The sequence below is a fragment of the Sylvia atricapilla genome, chromosome 4 (assembly GCF_009819655.1).
Source record: "Sylvia atricapilla isolate bSylAtr1 chromosome 4, bSylAtr1.pri, whole genome shotgun sequence".
NCBI lineage: Eukaryota > Metazoa > Chordata > Aves > Passeriformes > Sylviidae > Sylvia > Sylvia atricapilla.
Genome location: NC_089143.1, coordinates 7,763,145 through 7,789,080, shown reverse-complemented (window position 1 = coordinate 7,789,080; position 25,936 = coordinate 7,763,145). Strand labels below are relative to the sequence as shown.

Below are 25,936 nucleotides of genomic sequence, written 5' to 3'. Positions count from 1 at the left end.
CTAAACAAAACAGTAACCATAATAATTACATATTTCATTAACTCTGTGAATTGTTAGTGCAATTTACTTTATTTAACTGAAGAAACACATATCTGGCATTCTTTTATTGGATTTAAAATAGTAAAATTTTCATAAATTATTAATTAAAATTTTAGTAAATTTTAGTAAAAAATTAGTAAATTTTAGTAAAATTTTTTTGTGAAGGATCATATATGACTCGGCTCTCTTATTTCATATGACTTTTCAGAATTATCAACTTGAACTTTTTAGTTCATAATGCAATCTCCACCTGTGCTTTTTGATAAAATATAAGATAGATAAAAAAATAAAGAAAAGAAAAACATATAAAACTAAAACCCCTCAAAATTGTCTTACGACATAAAAATACAATCTTAAACAGAAAACAAGTTTGAAGATTTTTTTCATACAATGAAGCATGAGGTCTGGGGCAAATGTGCTTATCAGCTGCAAGGAATCAATATGAAGTGACTTCTATCAATTTCTATTAAGAATGTGTAACAGATACAAAATAACTTTCACCACAGGTTTCTTCAATTCATGATGCTAGAGCACACCTAGGGATTATTAGTGTTCTTTCATCAGCTTAATTAATACGCTGGTTAAAACACCAAATTGAAAGCTCCTCAATGAAAGTAAAAGTTAAACATTACCAAACTCATTTTTCTTTAAAACAGGGAAAACACTGTGACTGTGCAGACTAAAGACCAAAAATTAAAAAAATATATTCCATTATAGAATATGCTCTCTACTTTGTGCATTTACAAAATGGTGTCCATGAAAGGCACACCTAAAGTACAGGAGGTTCTGATAGTTCATTTTTTTACTCCTAACTGGTTTATACAGAAAAAAAAACCCACAAATGAAAGACGAGAGGATATATTTTAATTTCATCATTTTGCCAAGCATTTTCTTCTAGTTTATGCTGGAGAAACAGAATGTGGACACAAGAGGATATATGTCCTTGTACCCAATGGAATGAAGAGGAATAAGAGTAATAGAATTCTGCTGGTCCTTTTATGATATTATACAATAAAATAAGCATCTCTTTCAATCTGAGGATAAAAAAGTGGCAAGATACAAAGAAAAAGACCTTTTGATTTCATAGGAGATGGATCCTAGGTAATCAGATTTAATTTTTTCTATACAGCAAAACTTCAGAGATTGCCCAAGTGTTTAACAACAAACTTAAATTCATAAGTAAGAAGATTTTTCAAATTTCTAAAAACTCGGACGTACAGAAAGAAAGACTGTACCATTGACATCCTTGCCAGCTACAATGACAGGCAAGATGCACTTCCTAAATATCCCAAGATAACTTTTCCCTGCCAAGCTCACTTGGGAGGAAATTCCCCTGATTCCAAATCTGGTTAATGGTGTGAACCTATGCCTGACAGGAAGACACACTAGTAGGGCTGCACAAAGGATTTTTTGTATGACCACAGAGCACAGAGTCACTTGATCCCCACCCTGTCCCCAGCATGCTTCACAGAAAGTTGAACAGGTTCTTGAAACCAATTTATTTCCTGGGGGGAAAAATGAGTACTTCCTGCAATGATCTTTATGGGTCCCTTCCAACTCAAAATATTCTGCAATTCTGTTATTCTTTGATTGTGAGCTGCAAACGTTTCCAATTTCTGCAGAGCTCATAAAGGAAAGGAGACAGAACAAGAGCTCATACACACAGACTGAAATATCAGAGCAAGAAAAAAGTTTATAATGTGTGTAAATTGTCATAAGTATAATGTAATCCTTTTAACATGCATTACATTCTGCAAACAGATATCCTCTTCCTTTAATTTGCAATCCTATTTACTTTTATAACAGCAGCCCCACTGCTAGACCAGAACACAGGGAGATGGATCAAAGTATATTTTGCCTTATTCCTCAAGTAATGTTGAATACTTCATAATGAAGAATCTCTCACCTTGAAATAAAACTCACAGGATTCTTCCCCCTCCTTTTTTTCGCCTCTCAATTCCAGTTATACTGAAAGAGCTAAATACTCTTCAAATGCAGCCACTCCCTTTCCAACTGACATTGTATCATCTGCCAGCTTCATTACAAGAATGAATTGCTAAAATAATTCAAAATGCCATTATTCTTGATCAAAACTTTCCTATGAGACCACACTATAAATATCCCAACCACTGACATCCCTTATTAACAACTAAGTTTTGAGCTTTGTCAGTGACACAGTTTTTAATGAGGGTTGTGTCAATTTTAAGAAATTCTAACTTGCATCATGCAGTACTTCATCTGCCACAAGGGCTTTCCTATAGTGAGCCACTTAGTTCATTTTGCCTTTTCCATACTGCTCTGAGTAAGATTACTAGAGGTATTAAGAGCCAGTGAACAGTTTGAAAACATGCCTCTATTGAAAATACTTAATTGACATAAATGATCTGTTTATGTCATATAAATGATCTTTTATGTCATCATAAATGACACAAAAGAGAAAGAAACCCAGTTCAAGAGGAGTGGAAAAAGCTATATTGTTACCTTAGTTCTTCTGTGTGGTACAGAGAAATGCAGTTCTGAATTAGAAGGATTAATTATTACTCTTTGTGTTCTTGAACTAGAAGCGATAAGAATTCATGAAAATGACAAATGCTGGAGGAAAATACCCTCTTGATACTTTGAGAAGAACAAATTGAGAAGATTTTCCTACCCTGAAAGCTTCTTATTTGACTTTAAAACTTGGTGTCAGCCCTGAAAACACAAGCAGGAAGGCGGCTATTTAACACGTCCTGCATGAAGTGCAGAAGAGCACTGTTCTAAAGAGGGAAGAAAGGGCTTGAACTCTTTAAATATTTACACTGAAAGACAGTATGATGCAGGCTAGAGTAAAGCAAGAAGGTGAGAGGACAATAGAGTGAATATTCAAGAGGGAGGGGGAGACAGAGGAAGAGCACAAAGGAGCAGCTGATCACAAGGTCAGCTTCAAATGTAACTGAAGCACAGAAGGAGCCAGTTTGGTAAACCCAATCTAGAGAGATAAACTCACTTTCTGATTTCCTGCTCTGACTTTTTTTTCCCTAGACTGAACATCTTCTGGTTTTAAAAAATTTGAAAAATGTTTATTCCTGATAAGAGAGATCATAGTGAGAAAAATCTACCTCAGTGATTGACAAATTATTTTAATAATTGCCCTTGACATTCCAAGTGTCTGGGTTTTAGCCTATATTTTTGCAGGCTTAGATTTCAGCTTTTGATTTTTGATATATACCTTTTTGCAATACTTAAGAGGTCTTCTTATCTGCTATTCTCATTCTATAAACACCTATCTCATGACAAAAATAATTATCATTATTTTAAAAGTCCAGAACATTGCACTTTTTATTGCTTAATACTATCTTCATTCCTCCAATCCATTACTTCAATATATATTTATCAAGAGCATGATAGTCCACCTAAATTAACTTACCAGTCCCTATAGTTTACCACAGTTCCTTCATTTTCTAATGAAGGTTTAAATCACAACGTGTTTGTTTTTAATTAGTACTTATGCTCTTCAGCTTTAACTAAGACCACATTATCCAGTCTTTTTGAGCATGTTTTCTATAACTCCTCATGATTTGTCTCAAGAAGCATGACCTATAGTGATAAAACAGTTATTCAGCAAATAAATTAGGTGACTACCATAACAGTGTTGTTCAATTTCTAATAGTTTTTAATGGAATAATACAATTTTCCAATCAGCTCTCTAAGATTATTACTTACATCCAAGTAACAATCTAAGATTATTCAGCCTCAAGTGTCTACAGCAGGCTTCCAGGTCAACCTCTGAAGAATTTATTCAAAGTGACTTTGATGAAAGCAGAGCCCTGTCTTCCAAACTTTTCACCCTTCTATTTGAAAGAAATTCATCAGTGGCAGATACTCCTACCCCACCACTTTTATTATTTCCATGATTTTCTATGCAGTGCACACATCCAGTACCTTCAACATTCCCTAATATATGCTTCTCCATCTTGCTCTTGAATTTTAATTTTCTTAAATTCTTGGAAAATATTCTTAAACTCAAAATACATCTCTCTCTGCCTTTTCTTGGTATTTCCCTACTTGTTTTGCTGCCTGGAATAAAACAGAAAACCTTTCAAACAGTGTTAAAATGATAATGTAAAAGCAAGTCTGTAACGGAAAGCTTTCGTGGTGGCACAATATGGCAATATGCATACGTGATACAGTATTTCTACAATTTTTTAAGGTTATTTAACTAGTATATCTAACAAATATTGTCCAATTAGAAGAACAGTTGGTCAGATAATTTCCCCTGCATTCTGCCCTATTAAAGCCCTAACCCCACCCTGATATTTTAGCCCTTCACATTATTGTGTCTACAATGCAGGGTGCAAAACAAAGTGCCCTTGCTAGACTAATAAACAGAATTTCAAGAAAGTATTAGTAAGAGTTTGTTAAACTATGGGAGAGGCCAAGTACTAGAAGCTATAACTATGTTTTAACAGTCTTCAAAGTTACAAGTATATGAAAAACATATAAAAATCCAAAAATCTTTAGGAGTCAGTTTGAGCTTATTACTTTTCTGCCCGTATCATGCTTTCATCACTGCTACACTAAGAGCACCTGTTCAGCACCTATTCTACCTTGATTTTTTGAGAATATGCACTTCTATTTGAAAGTCCTGTATTTTCCATGTATTCTTTATATTTCTTAGAACGTGACTATTCACATTAGTGCACTTGAGAGATGTAATTATTTGCCCCTGCTTATAGGACAATAACAACTATCCAAATTTCTCTATGTATCCAATTCTTCTACGTCCATGAGCGATTATCTTTAAATTTCCACCATTCTTAAAATTTCCATCAATGATGACTTGTCTTAAACTGTTAATTAAAAATACCCACTGAATTTGTAGGTACGTGATGACTGCTTCCTATTTTTAATTAAATTTTTAGATACTGCAGTTGTGTTTCACCCATATACACATCATTGCTGAAAAAAATTATCTGTACATTGATAGGATAACATTAATATATCAGTGTCCCTAAGATTCTTTCCTTTAAAAAGGAAAGTTCAAAAATAATAGCTACCTTGATGTAGGACTAGAGCTAAAACAGTTTGGTTATAAAATCATGCCGCCAAAAGGTAATGTTACAGTGAGAATAATGCTGCTTTATTAGTACATCAACACTCCAAGGTTGTATCTGTAATTAAAGGTATTTATACCTCAGATAGGAGACTTTATCTGATAACTACTATTACTTCATACTGAGTAGAAGAATACTAGAACATTTATGCTCCAAACACCTCAAGCCTACTACATAAATCTCTGCAAAGACTAGTAAGATTACTAAACATAGCAAAGAGTAGAAGTTAAGTAATTACTACAGCTCATGGATATTTGAATGAGACAAACAGAAAATGACAGAGTGGTTTTCCCCTATTAAATTTCAGTATTTCCTCCAAAATTTCAATTTTCATTTGGCTCTCCTTTAGCATCTCCCTCAATTAACTGCATGTTTAACAATGAAACTCTTATTTCACTCTAAGATGATGAAATATTGTGTCAACACCATGAAGAAAACAAAATTCTGCTTTCAGATTCAAACCCAAAAAGTCCAAGTTCAAAACAAAAAAAATGTTGCTTTTGTAAATGAGCTTTGTAATTCAATCATAAGAATGTTCTGTGGGTACTAATGGTTTGAAAGATAACGAAAATTCCAGTTCAATAACCTTGTTGTACAAAAACTGACACACAGTCTGAAGAAAGGAATCTGACACCAGATTTTATCCACATATTTGAAGCAGATTAAGATTAATAAACTATAGCCTGATTTTTTTTTTTCTCTCTAATATCTAGTGCAGTTCCCAAACTACTGGACAGGATGCAGTGCCTTCACTTGAAGACAGAAATTTCGTCTTGTGTTGTCCAAAATTACTTCCTTGTGGCAGAATCATACTTCACATTTGTTCTCCTCCAAACAAAGTGAATACTCCCAAACGTTTCCTTTTTTTCATTACTCTGGGTGATTATTCATGAACTTTACATTCTATTATAGTGGATGGAAGCAGGGCCCAGATAGCAAAGGTCAGATTGGTACAGAATTTTGAGAAGAGAAAGAGTACATTGATGTGAGAGAAGCTAGAATTAGGTGTCTTCTCTTGGGAACTAATATTTTGAATCCAAGAAGCTTTCTATTGAGTTACTCGCAAGAAGACAGATTTTTATCCTATCAAGACTCAGAATATAACCAGGAAAATAAAGGTAAGAATTACATCAAAATTCTTCCATGCTCATCTCAATGCATTTAACACATCAGCATAAACTCCTCCTCTGTATTTTCTCCATTCATTTTTAAGTTTTATGTGGAGAGAAGAGAAAAATAATTCTCTTTTCTTTCATCCTCACTTACAAGCTAATCCTTAAAATGAATCCTAGAGGAGACAGCTGATTTCTTCATCATCACTTTTCTGTCTGTTGCATCAAACAGAGAAAAACCAACAATAAGCTGAACATTTTTTGCACATTGAGAATTTAAGGAAAAACATGCTGGAGGACTTTTCATGTTGTCCAAATACTTTTTAGCAAGTCAATTAAATGAACATGAAGAAAAAGACTTAAACCAAACTTTATGAGATTCACATGTGATTATATTATGGCAGGGAGAGAATTATTGCCTTTCAACATCTCCAAGATAACAGTTACCAATAAAACGAAACTAAGAAGTTTGGGAAAGAAAACAATTTGTCAGAAGCTTTCAAAGGAAAAAGCATAGTTTGAGATTGCATCTTTTTCTTCCCCTACATCAATGAAACAGGTCCAGATTGTTGTGCTGTTTAAGGTATGAGCAGCTCACAGACTTACATGGCATTCCTTTGATAGGGAATGCCAGGTACATCACAAATACTTATGTCCTCCTCGTCTTTCTTCACATTCCAGGAAACAAACTCAGAAAAAATACACTGTTTTTCTTATTTGATCCTTCTTGCAAGTGGTAGACAGGAGCTGGCAAGGTTTCATGTACTACATGATATATAAAACAAGATTCTTCCAAATATTTACACTTAATAGTTATATGCAAATTGATGCTTTGACTGGTGAAAGACAAAATTGCCTTCCTACTGCCTGCAAAGTTTGATCTATAGCAATGCAGTTTTTCTTCCTGTATTACACTAAAAAAATTGGGCCCTAGGTTATATTTTTAGACTCTTGAAAGTTTTTTTCAAAGTCTTAGCTAAGGGAAAAAGACAATTGGCTTGAGTTATATTTGCCTAAAAGAGACACAATGCATTTCCTACAGAAAGAATAAAATGTCCAGGGATAATTCTTTAAAGAAGTACTACAGACTTATGATCAATTTTGGAAATGATCATGGCTGGTTTATAGCTACAATTCTTTCTGACAAAAGACTTTTGTTAAACAAAGCAAATTATAATTGGCTTTTAATGATTTATTATAGATGGCTCACTGTCCCCCAAAACAAGTACTTTCCATAAGAAAAAAAAAGATTATAAATAGAACATGAAGTCTAATCTTGCATAGAACATTTTTTTACCAGCTCCAGAAAAGTCTGCATTTTATTACTCTTATATTAACTTGCTAATACTGAGTTTTAAATGTTGCAGTAAGTATAGTTCTGCCATCTTCGACAAAACGCACACTATCTCCAGTTCACATATTCTATTACACTGAATCATTTTATGAGCTTACCCCCAATATCTGGCCGAAGCTTATTGTCATATCCTTGCAGTAAGGAGTCCAGTATGTGAGTTACATCACCACCATGAATCTTTGGTGCAAGGACCCATGTTTTATTCACCATTAGGTCTTCATCATCCTCATCATCTGCTTTATCAGCTCTATGTTATGTGATTTAAAAGAAAAACAAAAAAAACAAAAAGCAAACAACCAAGATTGGGAAAAACACAAGACATAGTGAAACTGAATACACAAGAGTTGGAAAAGAAAGAGATAAAATATTGAACACTATTTAGAATAGTTTTTGAAAACACAAATGCGTTCTGTTGTGAAAAGAAAGAAGCAGGCCCTTATTTACAATTTTTATATATATATATTTACCAACATTTTGCTTTGTGGTGGTGAGGAGTATGTGTTTATAGAGACAATTACACATCACCCATATAGAAAAGCTCAATCTATGAGTCAAACCCATAAAAACAGCAGCAGGCATCATCTTACCGTCAGCATTTTCCTGTTTTAAAACAAACGTGTAATTTCAAATCTTTTTCCTACATGCATTTCTTTTTCAAGTGATGATGCAATAATTCCAAGAGATGCTTAATCTTCATAATAGCATATCTATTGTATGCTTCTTAAAAGAGCATCAACAGAATCTCCTTCCTAGTAGCCTCAGTTATATGATGTAAAAAAATAAATCTTGCATACTCAGTAAAATCCACTCACATTTTAAGTGAGCAAATATTACATCCACGTGCTACAACTAAGCATTAGCAGAAGCAGAAACTGCAGACATATGTCATATGTCTGTTTGTATACATGGTGTAGCTAACTGAAATAAATGGTACACCATTTTCAGACAGTTTGTCACCTATTTTATCAAGATGAAAAAATTGTACAAGGAAAATAATTACGCATTCATTTACTACCTATTTTTAATTAGATAAGCAGCAATAGATAGTTAATCTCCTGATCATTAAAAAAAAATTTGCAGTATCTTCATTGCATCTGCAAATTCATTTTCACCAAAAGGTCAAAGAATGTCTGAAAGTAGCTTTCTTTCTATTTCAATCAAATGAGTATGGACTTCAGTATTCCTCCAGTGCTAAGAACTGCAATCTGTATTACTCACCCAGTTTATTTCACAGAACTGCTATGGGCTGGAGGTCAAGCAAAGTGCAGGAGACTGATAGCAGTAACTAACAGTCACACAACCTACCTTCACAAATTGGCACTAGCTAGCCATTACAGAAAATATGCAGCCCCTATAAATCAGATCCAATGTTAACACAAGTACAATATTCCAGTAAAAGAAAGGAATTAAATTACTATCCTTGTGCCAATTCACATTGTACACCAAAACTAAAGATGTTACTGCTTTATTAAGGGCTTCTAAATTACACAGACATATGCTGCCCTCAAAACTGAGAGTGGAAATTTTCAACAAATTTACTACAGGAAAGAAGATCACCAGTATGCTCCATGTGAAGAATGGACAGGAAAAAGTCAGAAAAGGACAGAGTAAGAGAAGGCATGCCTGCCTTTTACTGCAGTCCTTTGTGGGAATGCCTCAAACCAGTCTGTAATAGAAAGGCCTTGCATCACCTCTTGGATAACACTAGCAAGTCTCACTGAAAATCAAAACTGTCATGGCTGTGGAAACTCTCAGTGGTTTTGGCATGCCTGCTTAATTTGGGAAGTGTGACAGAGACCTTGCCACAGCTCAACAGGTTCCCAGAGGATGAGCAAAAGGCACTGTTCAGGTATCAGAGCTTTCATACCTAACTTGCTGCAAGCAAGTTGAAAGAGTCTATTACAGCAGAAAGTAATACGCAGTCTAAATACAAGGCTTACTGACAGCTTCCCTGTAAGAGCCTGAAAAGAGCTTTCATTCTTTTTAAATTGAAATGCACCATAAAATACTCAATCTTTACTGCACTACATGAGAGAAATGTCAGATATTAAATATTTAACATTTCCCATTAGCAGGATCCCACTAATGGGAGCACTAAAACTAGGAAGATAAGTTTTGTAAATGTACACTCTTTTTCCCTCAGAGCTACCTATTGCCATCTCTTTCATGTTCTTGTTGCCACACAGCTTTAGTTTTTAAAATGTATCTATTTATGGTCTGCTTGCACTTTTTGGCATCTAATTACTTTATAAATTAGCTGACAGTTGCTCAGAGTGCAGAGGAAACCCCACCCTTTTCCCAGAGGCATTAAGATGATGAGGAGGTAAAAGTTAATTTATAATAGCTCTCTAAGGAAAGAGACACAACCACCACAAAACCGACCTTCTTCTTTCTGTCTTCCATCCCATAAACAGCAGAAAGTAGGGTGAAATTAACAGAGTTCCTTACAGATACAGAACACCTGATTCTCTGGATCAGCCCAGTTATTTACAAAGAATTTCAAGTGATTGTGACACTATTTTGTTCTGCTTTAATGTTTCTTTTTTCCACAATGCTATTACGAACAGCCGAGATTTAGCCAAAATGGATGTGCAAGAGGTCATGCCATCACCACCTAAACCAAATAGGAGTTACAACCACAACGTCTCAACTCACAGTCACTGAATATCTTGACATTTCAGAGAGTCCCTAATTTTATTTATAGATTCACAGGACAAATCCCGTTGGAAAGAGATCGTGAGAGGTCTCTCTACTCCAGCCTCCTGCTCAAAGCAGGGCTTACTCTGAGGTCACAGAAGGCTGCTCATGGATTATCAGGCTGGGTACTGCAGACATCCAAAAATGGAAGCTGCACAACCTCTCTGAGCAACTTGATCTCCACTTGGTTCTTTTCTACTATTTACTGTATTTATATAAACTTGAAATTAACAAGGAGAAAAAATGCAAATAAGAACGTATTTCAATTTTTCACTTTTTATTTTTCAACTTTCTGTCTTATTTAATTGGAGGACCTCTAGTCGTCCTCCACTTTTAAAACTCTGAACTACAAATAGAAATACAATGACAGGTTACAGAAAGCAATTAATGCAATTGCAGGTGGAGAGAGAAAAATTCCATCTCAACATCTGAGTGATTTCCCAGACACTAGTAAATAAATCCATTTAAGAAGATAGTTTTATTAGATGCAACATTTCTTTACTTAAAGTCTGACAAGTCTTAGTTTAAAATGTGTGTTTCTGACCATTTACATGGAACTATTTGATTTTATCTAGGAAATATTGCCCACTGAAAAAAGTGCCAATCACTATAAAAGAAACACGATTGATTTCTACACTAGTACACAAAGCCAATAAGAGCTTGTGCCTCACTAATCCCTTTGCTAAGAAACCAACATGAATCAGATAATAATGTAACCAAATATGGAAGGTCTGAATTATTGCTGTTCTACACAGTGAAAAAAACTATTTTTACTCTATTCCTATCTTACTGGTCTTTTCAGAGGTGACTGACTGAAATTAACCCATCTCTCTACCTGAATACCAGCTTTTTAACTCTTCTTTAAAATGTGCCCAAAATCACCAAATGTATAATAAAGACTATAACTTTTATTACAGTCTTTATAGTATCTGTGAAATGTGGATGGCACCCAGTTCTACAGCTTTGATTCCTAAACCACAGCCACTGATGTGACTAGTAAGATTGTAGCAAGAGGGAATGATGCTGGATGGAAGAAGGAAGTGACCAGAATATACAGAAAGTCTTTTGTACACCCTCCAGTGAAGCAGAGCACACCACAATTCAACCTGAATTGTCAATCCAGTTAGTTTGGGGAGAGTTGCACAAAGCTCCCTCAAAAGAGCACCTAGACATGTGAAGGCAACAGGAAAGACACTGCGTACATGTTCACATCTAGGAGTCTGAATTAACAATATTTGTCGTGCGAAACAGATTTGAATTATTTTGTTTTAAAGGTAGAAATCCCTTCAGAGGTATAAAGTCAGTAGGATCAGTTGAGATGGTGTTATTGGGATCTTATCGACCTTGCTAGACCATGTTCTATAAAGAAACATTCACTTTAGGAAACAAGACAGGTCAAAACTCTTAATCTTTTACTGAGTTTCTGTTTATCTCCAGCGTTTTCTCCAGGGTTTGGAATAGGAGAGAAGGAAGGACAGAAGGCAGCAAACTTCATCCCAAACCAGAATACAAAATGTTAAATTCATGTATGACATTCAATTACTTAGTGACAGTTAACTTGGGTTGAGGACCTTTTTACTTCTTTGCCATTAAAATAAATCTAAGAAACCTATGAAGATTAATGTCAATTAATTCCAATCCCACGTTAATGGTGGCACTTTCCCGTCTCTTTCACAAACTCAAGAAGAAAGGCAAACTTAATTAAAGAGGAATTCTTTTCCTTTCCAAGTTCATAGAAAGGTTATTTCACTATACACAGAACATAACAGTAGATCATCTCTCCATTTACTGTAAAATATATTTGTTCCAGCTAGGTTCACTCACTGTCTTTTTCAGAATGTCTGGAGAGATTATGATTTAAAACAATCAAACATTAAAACATTTCTGGTCCACGACGCAGTGCTACTTTAAATATATTAATGCAGGTGCTAATTCTGATTTTAATGATTTTATAAAGAAAGAGACCTCATTTCTTAAGATACTTGTTGTAACACTTCAGCTACCCTCATAAACTCAACAGTAAACTACATGTACACAGCTAACAGCAATTAGGCAAAAAGTGCCCTCGTTATGCTCTCTGTCCATCAACTAATTGGAAACATTACCATGACTAATAAATCTCTGGGCACAATTGACTAAGGACTAAATTAGTCTTTTCAACATCAGACAGCATGCTGCTCATCAGACATTAACATCACAGGTTTTTGTTCTCTTTTAAATAGGAGAAAAATCAGTCAGGTGAGCTTTGTGTTGCAATTAATATCTGTCAAGTTATGCAATGAAGTAGAAAAATGAATATAGCCAATGTGTTCTGACTGCTATTTGCATCATGCACGTCAAAGTATTACACACAAAAGTACATGTATGGCATAAGTGAGAGTATTTAAACATAGCTAAGCATCAATTTAGTTGTCCATTCACAGGCTCCTATTCCTATCCAACACACAAAAGGATATCCAGTCTTCCAAGATGGGTTGATTTTTAGGGAACCTGTAACCTGAGGAAAAGCTGAGACTTGTCAGGGAACCTGAGTTATCTCTGCTAAAGCTTCAGCTTCACAAGCAACTCAATCAAGTTCTTTCTATCTCTGAGGTTTAGACAACCTTCATAGTGGCCTTGGAGATAGTGAACCTTCTGTACAAGGAACACTCTGATGTTTATTTAATGAATAAAGAAGAGGGAAATGAACATTTCAGATAATTTCTATGCTAAAAGAGCTAAAACAAATACATTTTTTCTTTCTTGCCTTACATATGTGAGTGAAAACAGTAAGACTATCTGTGTTACTTCATTTACCTGAGGATCTTCAGTTCCTTCAAGAGTTTTACCAACACAGGGGTAGGGCAAAGTGACACTTACCTACATGATGAAATATGCCATAAGACAGCTGTTATTCACTGGCTGTGCTTCCCAGGATATGTCCTTTGTCTAAATATAATGCAATTGAACCTTTATTTTCTATTAATTTAAAAAAAAAAAAAAAAGAAGAAAAAAAAAAAACACCAAATCAAACTATTTCTCTCAACTTTCAGAAAAATTGTAGTATTTCTTCAAGTGTAAACAGGATAGATTACTTTGTTAGCAACAATACTGCTTCACAGGTTTGTCAAAATAGTGCATTTAACCAGACTGGCCTTAATAAAAAGTCAGTCAAGACAGGTAAGGTTCCCAGGGAAGTTTTCCAACAGATCATCTAACCAGGCACTAGCTTGCTCCAGAACACCTAGCACTGTATGCTTGTATGTGGTAAAGAAGTGTATTTCATTGCCCCAGCAGTGAAAGGTCAGAGCTCACCTGACCTGTGCCAAAATGTAGCCAAATTCCACACGTTAATAAAAGATCTAAAGCTCTGCTGAAAAGCTAAACATGGTCACTGACTCCCCTCGGTCCAGACTCAGACATTTGTACAGAGGCTGCTGATGGTTCTAGTTCAGAAGATAAAAATACAAGTACTTAGTCATGTGTCATGTGAGTGACCAAGGCATAGGACCAGGCGTAGGTGAAAATCTGAACTCTAGCAGGGTGATAAGTTTAGGAAATACCTGAAACAGAGCAAAATTCCTTAAATATAGAGAAAAATGCAACTTTAATATGAAAGAATAAGTAATTACTCTCATATCAGCAATTTAAATTACATATTTTCATATGATGTTGAATCTTCTTAAGATAAAATACAGACATCAGATAGACTTGTAGTATCCTCAGAAGAAGAGAAATTACTGGGACTCCTTCATGTACGCAAATACAACTCTCAAGTAGCAAAAATAAGCAGGACCACATAGTCACGACTCCTGAAACAGAGCTCAATTCCATTTTTCTACAAAAGACTTCCTTGAAAGCTCACTATCACTGCTAGCTGTCAGTGGTGAATGGTTTAAACATCTCTCAAGGCTTATCTTTCAGACTTTATGGCCGACTTCATAGTCATCAGTTCCATTACAGTTCTGTGGAAGTGAACTCTTGAATTTCAGAATCAGCGTCTTCACTGATATGCTTTATGTGTCACTGAAAATTCCTGGGAAAATAAATGTAACTGCAAACAGAAAAAATACAGCTACTGAAAATATGTCTCCAAAAAGCATTTTAATCCTGTGGGATATACAGCCACTGATGTTGTAGTCCTTCCTCTTTCTTCTTCTAAAACTGGTTTAGACAGTCTCTCGACAAAAATCTTTTTTCCCCCCATCTATTCTATCTCCGATGTTTTTGTCATTTTTCCACCCTTTCTGCCTTGCCAGACTTAGGCATATTCTTTGTGTGTTAAAATGTATTTCTCTCTCCCACTGAAGCATCTTTTACTCACTCCCTACATCTTTTTGCAGCACACCATCCACATACTGTTAGGTTGATTCTTCTTTTGAATACACATAGTGCCTTGTGCTCCTTGCCTTATTTCACATTTGTCTGGCTGTTTATAATTTCCTTTCCTGCTTCTTCTTTCCCTTCTTTTTCCTTAGTGTTCAGTGAAGGGATTAATTTGGACATTAATTATCAGGGAAAAGTGTGGAAAAAATATTAGGAATTCCTAAACATGGAAACATTTGAATATCAATTAGAAGTTTAAGCTACACAGGGAAGTTGCCTTGGTATTAAATAAGCTTTGTCATAAAAAAATGAACAATCGTAGCAATAACAGAATAAAAACCTGTGTCTCTGGTGTTCACTCCCTGTAACAAAATTGTTGTCTATTAACTAGGTTAGACTATTACCTTTGTGATATCTTAATACATATCACAAGTATCAGGTGATTAAGATGTTGTGAGTCATTTCATCTTCAAAGCACACCTCTGAAAGATGTGAAATATTTTCTCCAACACACAATAACTTCAGTCCAATTAGTTTTAATCCCAGTAATACCTTCACTTAAAAACATTATCACATTTCTCATAAAATCTTCAACACCTTTATGATACTTATATACTAAAAACTAATCCAAAATTACTGAACAAATACAACTAGACTTAACTCTGAGCACTTAATAAAGGCACAATCTGACTGCCAAGAATGTTTATAGAAATGTGGATTTTTAACAATAAGAACAACAGATACTATTAAAGCTATCTTCCAGAAGACCAATTTTCTTCTGAGATCCAGGCAAATTGTTCTTCTCCAAGTCAATTTTCACATAATGCTTCATACTGTTTGAAATTACACTGGTCAAAAGCTATTCATTCAAATGGATTTTACAGATCTCACAAAATTATCATAAAGACTCGAAGCATCTCAGATATTCTTTATTTGTCAGTCTTCCCACATAATACAAAGTTTATCTTCTCTCCTTGAAAGTTAATCCAAGGGCTGATACGGTCAGACCAGTATAATTGCTGCCTTTACTCTTATCAAGCTGCAATCCAGAAATCAATTGATATTTTTTCTCATATCTGCCTAGCCAAGCACAGGTAATTCTATGCATCACTTCAGAACTGCTGGATTCTCAAACATGTTCAGCTTGGTTAGTATAGCAATCTTACTTTGACCATTTCCTTACCTCCATATGTGATGACAAAATATTCCGTTTTGTAGACCTTCTCACTTCTCTTTCCTCCCAGCAATTATTTCATCTTCTGATTACAAACTTGAAGAACATGTTGTATGTTGTCTTTTCATCAAATCGTGGAATCATTTAGTTTGGAAAAGACCTCTGAGATCATCAAGTCCAACCTTTGACTGATCATGACTTTGTCAACTAGACCATGGCACTAAGTGCCAGGGAGTTGTTTCTTGAACATCTCCAGGGACAGGGACTCCACCACCTTCCAGCACAGCCCCTTCCAGTGTTTAACAATCCTTTCTCAGAACAAATTCACCATGATGTCCAACCTGAACCTTCCTGGGCACAACTTGAGGACATTTCCTCTTGTCCAGTCTCTAGTTGCCTGAGAGAAGAGGTTGACCCTCACCTTTACAACCTCCTTTCAGGCAGTTGTAGTGTGGTAAGGACCTGCCTGAGCCTCCTTTTCACCAGGCTAAATAACCTCATCTCCCTCAGCCACTCCTTATGGAACTTAACTCAAGACCTTTCAGCAGCTCCACTGTCCTTCTTTGGACTCAGTCCAGCATCTCAATGTTTTTTCTTACAATGAAGGGCCCAGAACTGAACACAAGACCTGAGGTGCAATCTTATTTTCTTGGTAAGTTTTAGCTTCTTTGTAGGTTTTGGCCATACCATGCAATCAAATAATTAAAATGTAAACAGCCATAGTCCACTGTTCATCTAGACAAACAGCAGGAAACAAATGAAGACTTGAACACAAGGTATGAGGATAACCAAAGCAAATTATTGAACCTAAGTAGATAACTGAAAAGGGACAACAGGTATTAAACAAAGGTCAAAATATCCCCAAACTGCTGAAGAAGGAGACAGTGTTGATAACTTCTCTGGATACATGAAACGTGTACTAACCATGGTAGTACCAGATCTCCTGGGAGTTTTGGACTGATCATCACACAAAGACACAAAGACAGGCACTCCTAAATCCATGTGCATCAGCACACCATTCACACACTATCAACACTTGACTGATGAAAGGTTAATTGCCATCAAGTTCAAAATGAACAGATACACTGTTGATGGGCTAAGTACTTTGATCCCAGATACACTTTCCTTAGTGAAACTAAACTTAAAACAGACCTTTGATAAATGAATGCTGAGAACCATAACCTCAATAAAAAGCAGTTAACCTAATTAAATGCCATCCCACACTAACTATAAAATTTACCAAATTGCAAAGTCAATTTTCTACTTTAAAATATCACCAGTATCTCACAGGATATATCAAATGAGCAATCCTTTATAAGGTATTTTCAATCATTTAAGCTGATGGTATTTCAGCATACCCATTTGAACATTTGTTCTAATACAATTCATCACATATTTCCTGCAAAATCTTCAGATGACAAGAAATCTACTACAACCCTTCAGAGAACCAAACTTACTTGAAATAGTTCCAAATTCTGGTACATGCGTGAGCAGATGTACCATCCTCCTCCCACAAGAGCCAAAGAAATATGCATGGACAGAAGCAGCAACAGAACCAGAGACTTGGATTGAATTGCACACTGTAATTACAGCACCTAAGTAAATCTGGCTTGAAATTCCAGAAAAAGCCATACAACTACAATAACTAGGAAACGACATGTCCCCAACAGAAATACAATGAACAGATTTTACTGAAATTTTAGTGTAAAATTAAGCAATTATGAACTAATCCAAAGTTTGATTAAGTTAATTAATGATTGTATAGATAGGTGAGTATACTCTGTAATGACTAATGGAAATGCCTAAATCATGTAATCAAAAACTTGCTATCTCTGTGCACAAAATTATGTCTTCTCCAATGTAACTTATTGTGTATTACATGTCACAATCTTTAAAATATATCTTTAAAACAGGAGAATTACACCTTTTATTAGATGGTGACTAAAATTTATGGTAGTCAGAGTTGTCCCCTGCTGGACACAACCCACAGGCCATCAGCTGGATGGCTCTCACTGGCAAAGCAAGAACCTAAGGTTCAGATCCAGATGTCACCTGCAGCAGGTCTGGCACAACCCAATACATATTCAATGGCTGTGTGGTGATGATATCAAGAACTATTCTCTTCCAAAGAAAACACTGAGGTCCCTTCATTTTAAAAAAACATCTACATAACTTACTCTGTCATGCAAATTTAACATTGGAAAATGAAATTAGAAAAATTCATTATTTGCATTGACAATTTGCCACCTAAAAAATGGACACTTGATGCTACAATATTTTACTAAGAGAAATTCTATCCAGTTGAACTTTATTCCGAAAGAAAAACTGGACAATAATACTACATTACTAATAATAATAATACTTAATCCCTCATGATATACTGCCTTAAACAAGAAGAAAACCATATTAAAGGAAAGGACTAACAATCTGAGACATCAAATAATTTAATCCAAAGGGGACATATCTCATTCTACTTCAGATTTTTCCCATCTACTATGTCTGTCTGTCTTCCTGAAAACAAAGAAAAATTGCTGCAAATAAATATAGAAACATAGAACTAGCCATTCACACCTTACCAGACATGAACATAGTGACACAGAACAAGATTTGACAACCAAGGCAGAAAGCAAAAAGGACATGAATTACACCTGAACAGTGTTGGAGCTAACCCTGTGAGGGGGTATCTGAGCAGTATGAAGTAGTAGTGAAGCAATATTCTGTGTGTACCTCTTCTTAAGACAAAAGAAATGGAAAGGGCTTAAAAGAGGTTAAGCAAATAATTATGTATTTTCAGAAGAAATATTGGTTTCTAAGTTAACTTATGTGAGAGGCTATCAAGCTGTCTCTTAAACTACAGATACCAGGGATGTGCTTCAAAGATACATTTGTATGATGGTAGCATGGGTAAATCCAACTCAGTGGAAATTTCTGCTCTTGCATAGAGAGTCTCCAGTTGTGACACATTTGTACAAACTTTAATTTTGGACTAGATCATTCATCCTGAAGCAACTGCTTGGAATTTAATGTCACTGGAGCTTCCTGTCCCCCAGAGGTGAGGAGGTTTCTACAACACAGTATGAAAAAGAGAAAGGCTGGAAAGAGAAAGGCACCAGGATGTATTCTGACCAAAACGCTGATTCCTTTAAGAATTTTCAGGGTCCACTTGAGATGCTCTGAGTTCTTGTCAGGGCAAAACTCGGCAGAGGCAATCAGAAAAAGGAAGAGCTTCAATGACTGGTTTGCTTGTTGAAGAGCAGATGGATGCAGACCACGCTGCTCCTGAAGAGCAGCTGCAGCCTTTGGCCATCTCAAAGACCTGGATTTCCCCACAAAGAGAGGGACATGGGAATCCAGTGGCTGAGACAGCTGTAGCAGATTACACTGGGAACAGGAGATCCACTGGCTGGAACCCACAGAAACCTCAGACTAGAAATACTGTATAACACTTCATCAGATTTCTCCTCATCAAGTCTGCATGCAAGGACACAGTTAAACTGAAGGAACAAAACTGATAGAGAAGCCAGGGTAAATTCTCCAGTTTTGTTTAGCCTCTTATATATTCTTATATAAGACCAGATTATCTCAATAGATCCTACTGACTGGAAAATTCCCAGTTAAATCATATTTTAGAAATTATTTATTTCCATCATATCAATATCACTGAAATTGTCCTCTTCTTTGAAATAAGTTCTGTTATGATGAACTCCCGATGACCTTCCTAGTCTCTTTAGTTACCTCTATTAGTTCATTGTTGCTCCGTGATTTACCATTTCAGGTTTATATATATAGAATCAATTTTTACACAGGCCTGTAGGTCACTGAACTCACCACACTATTTTCAGTCTTAAAAAATGTTTGCATGTGAAAAAATGCAAAATCAAGACTTCTGTGTCATCTTCAGATTAATTCAATTGCACCTGAATTACTCACTACAAATTATTGCTATTCAGAGAAATTGTTAAGAAATAAATGTTAGAGTCATTGTCATCGGCCAGCCTTTGAAAGATTCCTGTCAGTGTGTTACAGTCATTTATAATTAGTACTTGTTTCTGCTGCTCCTTAACAAATAAATTATAATATCATTATTTTACTCATGTACATGATCAATTTAGGATGCAGTTCAAGAAATAGTTATGCAGGTAATTCAAAAAGTCCTACTCTCTTCTACTATAAATGGTGTTACAAAAATGGGGTTTGAAATTATGACTTTTGGTTTGCTGTGAGTTCAACACACATAACTCTTTTAGCTTATATACATGATGGTCCAAACCAAAGCAACCCACCTTCAAACAGTGCATATACCTAGTTCATTTTAGTGGTCTTCTCTAATAGGTGTTCTGTTGGACCCAGACTCTTCTAGGTACTATACAATTCTTCCAGAGCTTCAAAGAAAAAAACATCTATTCCTCTGATCCCCTTGCAATCTACTCTGTAGACAGACTTAAGTATTCAGAAAGAGAAGCTGAACAAGCTCAACAAGTGCTCACCAGCAACCTTCCCTGTCCAGCTCAAAAAGGCTTGAATTTGTAGCAAAGGTGTGTGGGGGTTTTTTTGTTGGGTTTTTTTGGGGGTTTTTTTGGTTTGGTGTTGTTTTTTTTTTTTTTTTTTTTTTTAACATCAGGCTTATTTAACAAACAGAAAGTTAAAAGGAAATGAAAATTTCTTTCAGTTTTCTGAGACTCCTTTTTTATTAACAGATTGACATAGTTTGAAGATTTCCTTGAAACCACTGTAAGAAGATTATGTGCAAAGAGTATAAGTATTTCTCAATATTTTTGTCTCTTTAACTTTATGCAAACAAAAGAAATATTAAAAAAATGTTCAATAAAACAAACTGTATTTTAAACCACTGGGACTGCTGAATAACAAGTTCTTTGTTGTCACATCATGAACAAAGCACACAAGAGTAAGGATAATAATGAATAAACATCACAGATGTTCAAATGAAACAGTAAATCACTATTATCAGGCACTAAGAAACTAACATTGTTATGACAGGCTTAACTTTGATCCAGGAATTTATATGAGAAGAAAACGTAGGCCGTAGTATGTATTTTCCTAACAGATGCATTGAAAAGAAAATATTAGTTGACTTCTGTACCTGCTGACAGTTGCGTTTCAATAGAGCGTTTATAATTGCTTTTAAAACATCAAATTGTGAAACAAAAGAGAAGATATGCCCAAAATTAAGTTAAGCTTACAATATACATTTAGGCATGCTGACTAGCACATACCATTTAAAGAACTATAAGTTAGAAGAAATGTTAAAGTGATGGTGCACCTCTATGGTTGGAACTAAGAAAATAACATTAATTATATTGTCAGTTCTTATGCTCTGCCTATCAATTATATGTTTATGTGAATTCAACAAGAATAATGGGTTTGTTGAACATTTAGGACTGCAGCGACTGCTGGGTAAGTGCTCTTTCCCTGCACACATCTTGTAGAAAGGCTCACAGCCCAATTTTTGATACAGAAGATGTACCTGCTGTTGACAAAAGTAGTCCTTCAAAATACTGACCCATGAAATTAAGTCAAGTGCATTGGCCATTCTAATCTGTTGGTGCTGAAGGTGGAGAACTGGGGGTAAACATCTGCTTTATGGGAAAGAATTCCCACATTTTGGTGTGGAAAGTTTGGTGTAATGTCATGGAACAGCTTTTGTGGCAGTCTTAAAAGAATAAACTCTTGGCTGGGCTCAACTTCCAGAGCCATTGCTTACACTTTAGCTCCATTTGCTACAGCTGAGGCAACTTTAATCATACTCAGCACAAAGTATACATGAATACTAAAAATGATGCAGTCTGCATCCTTTTAAAAGTATGTGTTGAAAAGGCAGACTGGCTCCTGCAAGATAGTTTTAGAAAAACTGGCAGAGTTGGTTGCAGCCTGGTCTATTCTTGAGAAAAAGTGTTACTCCTGTGCTTTAATTTGAGATTCAAGGAAAATCTTGGGCTGAAACTACAGAGAGGCATCCAAAGAAGCAGAAAAACAGTATTTCCATCCTACTGTGTGGCAGACTGTTAAAGAGCACCAGAGGTCCTGAGGTCCCCACAAACACCCATGAATTGCAGTGCACTACATACCAGAGAATCATGGTCTGCAACACATGTCCATGTGAGGTCACTTAAAAAAAAAAAAAAAAAGGAGGGGGGGGAATCTTTCAACACCATTTTTCCATGTAGCCTCTGAAAAAAAGTCAAGGCTGAAAATAGTTGATTCAGATACATGGATATTCATACCAAAGGTTCCCTTTTATCTGAGATGTCCTGGAACACAGAACAAAACAATGCACATAAGTTACCTCTTTTTCTCACTTCTTATGAACTTATTTATAAATGGTAATGTTAATGAGATGCATACATAATAATCTACACCTAGTTTTATAATCCCAACCACAGTCTGACAAGCAAAGCAAAATAAATTATTTTTTTTAGCTGGTTCTCCTCCTTTGTAACTAAGTCTTTGAACTGATAAATTAGCATGCATATTCTTTTCTCTCAATCCACTTGATAATTTCTTTCACACCTGAGGTACACTATGATCATTAGGAAACATTCTGAAGATGCACAGCTGCATTGGTATCATTTTCATCAATGCCTTTGAAAAACATTTTCATCATTTATCAAAGTTTTAAAAGACACAGGTTAAGAAAAGTATAATCAGTGCTGTTTCTACTAGGATAACACAGCAGCCTTGTGAAGATGAGAGATGTGATGAGATGAACATACCTCACACAGACTGATAAATCATCATTCAGTGTGGGGAAGGAAACTAGAGTATGAGACTTTAAAAAATGTTTAATATATTTTTTTGCTTTATTTTTCTTTGTTGTTTTTTTTTCTTTTTGCCAGCCTTTACACTACAGTTTTTATATCCTCTAGAATGATAACTTCGTCTTTCATTTAAAAAAAACCACACACTGAGCAACAGTCAAATACCCTTTATTTATACCTGAAGTGCTTCTTTGTTATTTTTATGAGTGTAACCTGTGGAATGGTTCACATTGGCTCTGCAGTATTAATGGAGTTGAATTGTGACATTTCTTTCCGTTGTTATGGTACCAATAACACACGTACACAGCTGTACCAAACTGTTGTTTCTTCACAGGTCTCCAGTTCAATTTCCTAACTCTCCCTTAAAACGCACGTTTCCAACTTCTGGGACTCGAGGAGCTGCCCTGCTCCATCCCACGGCGAGGCCGATCGCTCAGCCGAGATGCTGCGGGGCAGGAGCGGGCTCGGGGCGGGTTCAGGTGTCCCTGTGGCCGCGGGTCCCCGCAGGAGCAGCAGCCGCGGGCGGGGACGGGCGGCACCGCGAGGGGACCTCCATGAGCCGGGCCACCCTGCCCATGGGGAGGACTTTTCCCAGCTCCCAGCCCAGCCTGGACTCACCATCCCGCCCAGCGAACAAGTGGCATGCGGCTGAAGTTTTACTTTGCCGGCGCCGCTCCCCACCGCAGCCACAGCGGGAGCCACAGCGGCAGCCCCGACGCCTTTTTTTGGTTGAAGTTTGGCGGCTCAACACGCCGCGTCCCCCCGCCCTTGCCTTTACCCCTGCCTCTGCCCCCCTCCCGAGCATCCGAGCGCAGCCTGGGGGGCGATTGGCAGCCGGGAGCGGTGGCGGTGGCAGCGGGGTCCCGCCGTACTCACCCGCTCCCCAGCCGCACGGTCAGCAGCAGCAGCAGCAGCCGGGCCCCGCGGCGGATCCAGCGGGGCGCCGAGCCCCCCCATGCATCCATCAGCGGGAAGGCGCTCTCCTTTGCCCGAGTTTTCTCCCGAAGAGGCTGGGAAACAGCGAGCCTACCAATCCCACCACCCCCACCGGCACACGGCAGGGAGAGGGAGGGGAGGGGAAGGGGGGGGAATGGAATAAAATAAAACACCCAAACAGGTAGAAACCCACTCGGCGAGGAGCGAGCGACTCGCCCAATAGGCTCATCAGGTTGCTTCATAAATTATCCTAAAAACTGCTGGACGAATCAATCCCTAGCAGAGGTGGAGCCTCCTTTACTAGAAGGGAAACATGCCTGGGAGAAAGGGTGGCATTGATTTGGTATTTGTCTCCAAAGAGGGAGATGAAATAGACCTTACAGATATACATGTAAATATAAATAGGCGAAATGTAAAAAACGCTAAATAGATGTTTAAAGCTACACATGTACATTTAAATATTTCTATTTTTGAAGCTGCTCAGAGGGCGACTCTCCGAGAGGCAGCCGGTCCTCCCCGCCAAGGGGTAGACCCGCATCCGGGAGCAGAAGCGCCGGGGGATGCGCACGGACACCCGCGGGGACTGCGCGTCTCTACGTCCGGCACGATGGAGATCTTGGGGGGTAGCGGCCCTAAAACCGCTGGGAAATGAGCATCCACCATCCCCTGGTTCGTCCCCAGGAGAGGGAGCACAGCCCTCCAGCCGCAGTCCGCACAGCCGTGCTGGAGGCAGGCGGTGTGCCGGACGCGCAAGGGCAGCCGCGGGCACTCCGCGGCCGCGGGACGGGAGCGGCGCAGGCTCGGGGCTGCGGGCGGCTCTGCGCGGCCGCGGAGCGCCCGGGGGACGGGCGGGATGCTGCCGATGCGCGGTACTGCGCTGTGAAATGCGTCAGGGCGTGCAAAACCTAAGGCTATGGGGTTTTCTCTTGGGTTTTTTTTTTTTTTTCCTTCTAAGTCCCCTCTCTGCTGTTCTCTCCTCCTGGTGTCTCTCAGGAGAGGTAGGCGGGAAAGTAGCCAGACATGCCCCGCAGCAATCCCGCACACACACACAACCCAGCCCGAGGCAGGAAAAGCATCGCGGCCGCGGCGGAGAGCAGAGATTCCGAGCCCGCAGCCTTCGACCGGCCGTGGGCGCGGGTGGGCACGTCCCGGCGGGACCAGAGCTCGGATAACGCTTCGTGTTTCTTCTCTCGGCTTCTGACTGTCACCAATCCAAAATCCCTGGCCCCGGAGATGCCCCAGTTCGCTGCTCTCTATAGGGCACTTACGGAGTAACCTGTGCACCGAGTTCTCGGTGGAAGTAGCAAACCGTTTTACGGTCATCATCATCCTCCTTCGAGTCAAGCTGTCACTGTACAGAGATGTAAATAATCCCCCATCCAGTGGTTATTCTGATGAAAGGCAGCGTTCTGTCTTCTTTACACATCATCAGCTGGTTATTATTTTATACGTACATCTTGCTGCTTTAATGGTTAAAGAAACTCACCATGCTCCAGAGAGCTGCAGTACATTAAATGAAAATTCAACGACTTGAAAATTAATAGCCAGTCCTGGGGGTACTGACAGACGGTAAAGGCACATATTATTGCATGACCTGAGGTCTCTTAACTGGTGGATTAACACAGCAGGCAGCATCCTAGCATGATGGCAAAGGCATGAGCTCAGAGAGCATATGCATTTATTACAGACTAAGTGCAGAAGCAGCTCCTCTACTGCAGCTGGTGGCACTAGCTCCAAGAAGCAGGATTGCTGTGCCCCTCAGCAAGATCACATGCTACCTAAAGTCCCTTTCTCTCTGAGAAGTCCTTCTTCCTAAAACCTAAATGGTCCTTAGGTTTATTATAAATTGATCTGCTAAATTGACTGCATTTTGCAAAACATACAGTGAATGCTTATGTCTTTGCATTCTGATGTTTATGGAATCATTAAAGCCTTTTACCAGTACATAGAATTCCACCCTGTCACTGAAAGATATGTAATTAAAGTGACTACTGCAAAAATTTGACATAAGAAGTTTAAACATACTTACAGGATTCCAAGACATCTTCTTTCTACATGAGCAGTTTGGAGCATCTATTTAAAAACTGAATTTCATCCCTGTGTAGATCCAGCAGCTTGCTAGCAATGAAAAAGGTGGAAGATTACAGCTAAAATAACATGTAGCATGAATAGTGAGAAAATGGAATTTTTCATTTCATTGCAGGATTGAGAACACTAAGGCACATAGAAGTACTATTTAAAAAATCAAAATTAAAGCAGCATCAATGATATTTCTCAGATGCCACAAAACTAAGGATGACATCTGGACAAGCCGTTTTCAAGTAGTCCCAAATCTCTTTTTTTTCTGGTACTTTCATGTAAACAAGAGAAATCCACCCCTCTAAAAACTAAAGAAATTATTCCATGATTAAAAGTAAAGCACTAGATGAGAAATAGGTATAAAAGTTTTG

General features: G+C 37.5%; 1 protein-coding gene across 1 annotated transcript in view; it reads right to left on the bottom strand.

Moving 5' to 3' along the window:
* GABRG1 (gamma-aminobutyric acid type A receptor subunit gamma1) overlaps window positions 1-23,543 on the bottom strand; it is a 53,269-nt gene extending 29,726 nt beyond the window's left edge. The window contains exons 1-2 of the mRNA XM_066316782.1: window positions 23,427-23,543; window positions 7,697-7,845 (exon numbers count right to left, since the gene is read on the bottom strand). Coding sequence (XP_066172879.1) covers window positions 7,697-7,845; window positions 23,427-23,515 — 238 coding nt within the window. The 5' untranslated portion in view covers window positions 23,516-23,543. The remainder of the gene's footprint in view (window positions 1-7,696; window positions 7,846-23,426) is intronic.
* Between the last annotated feature and the right edge of the window lie 2,393 nt (window positions 23,544-25,936).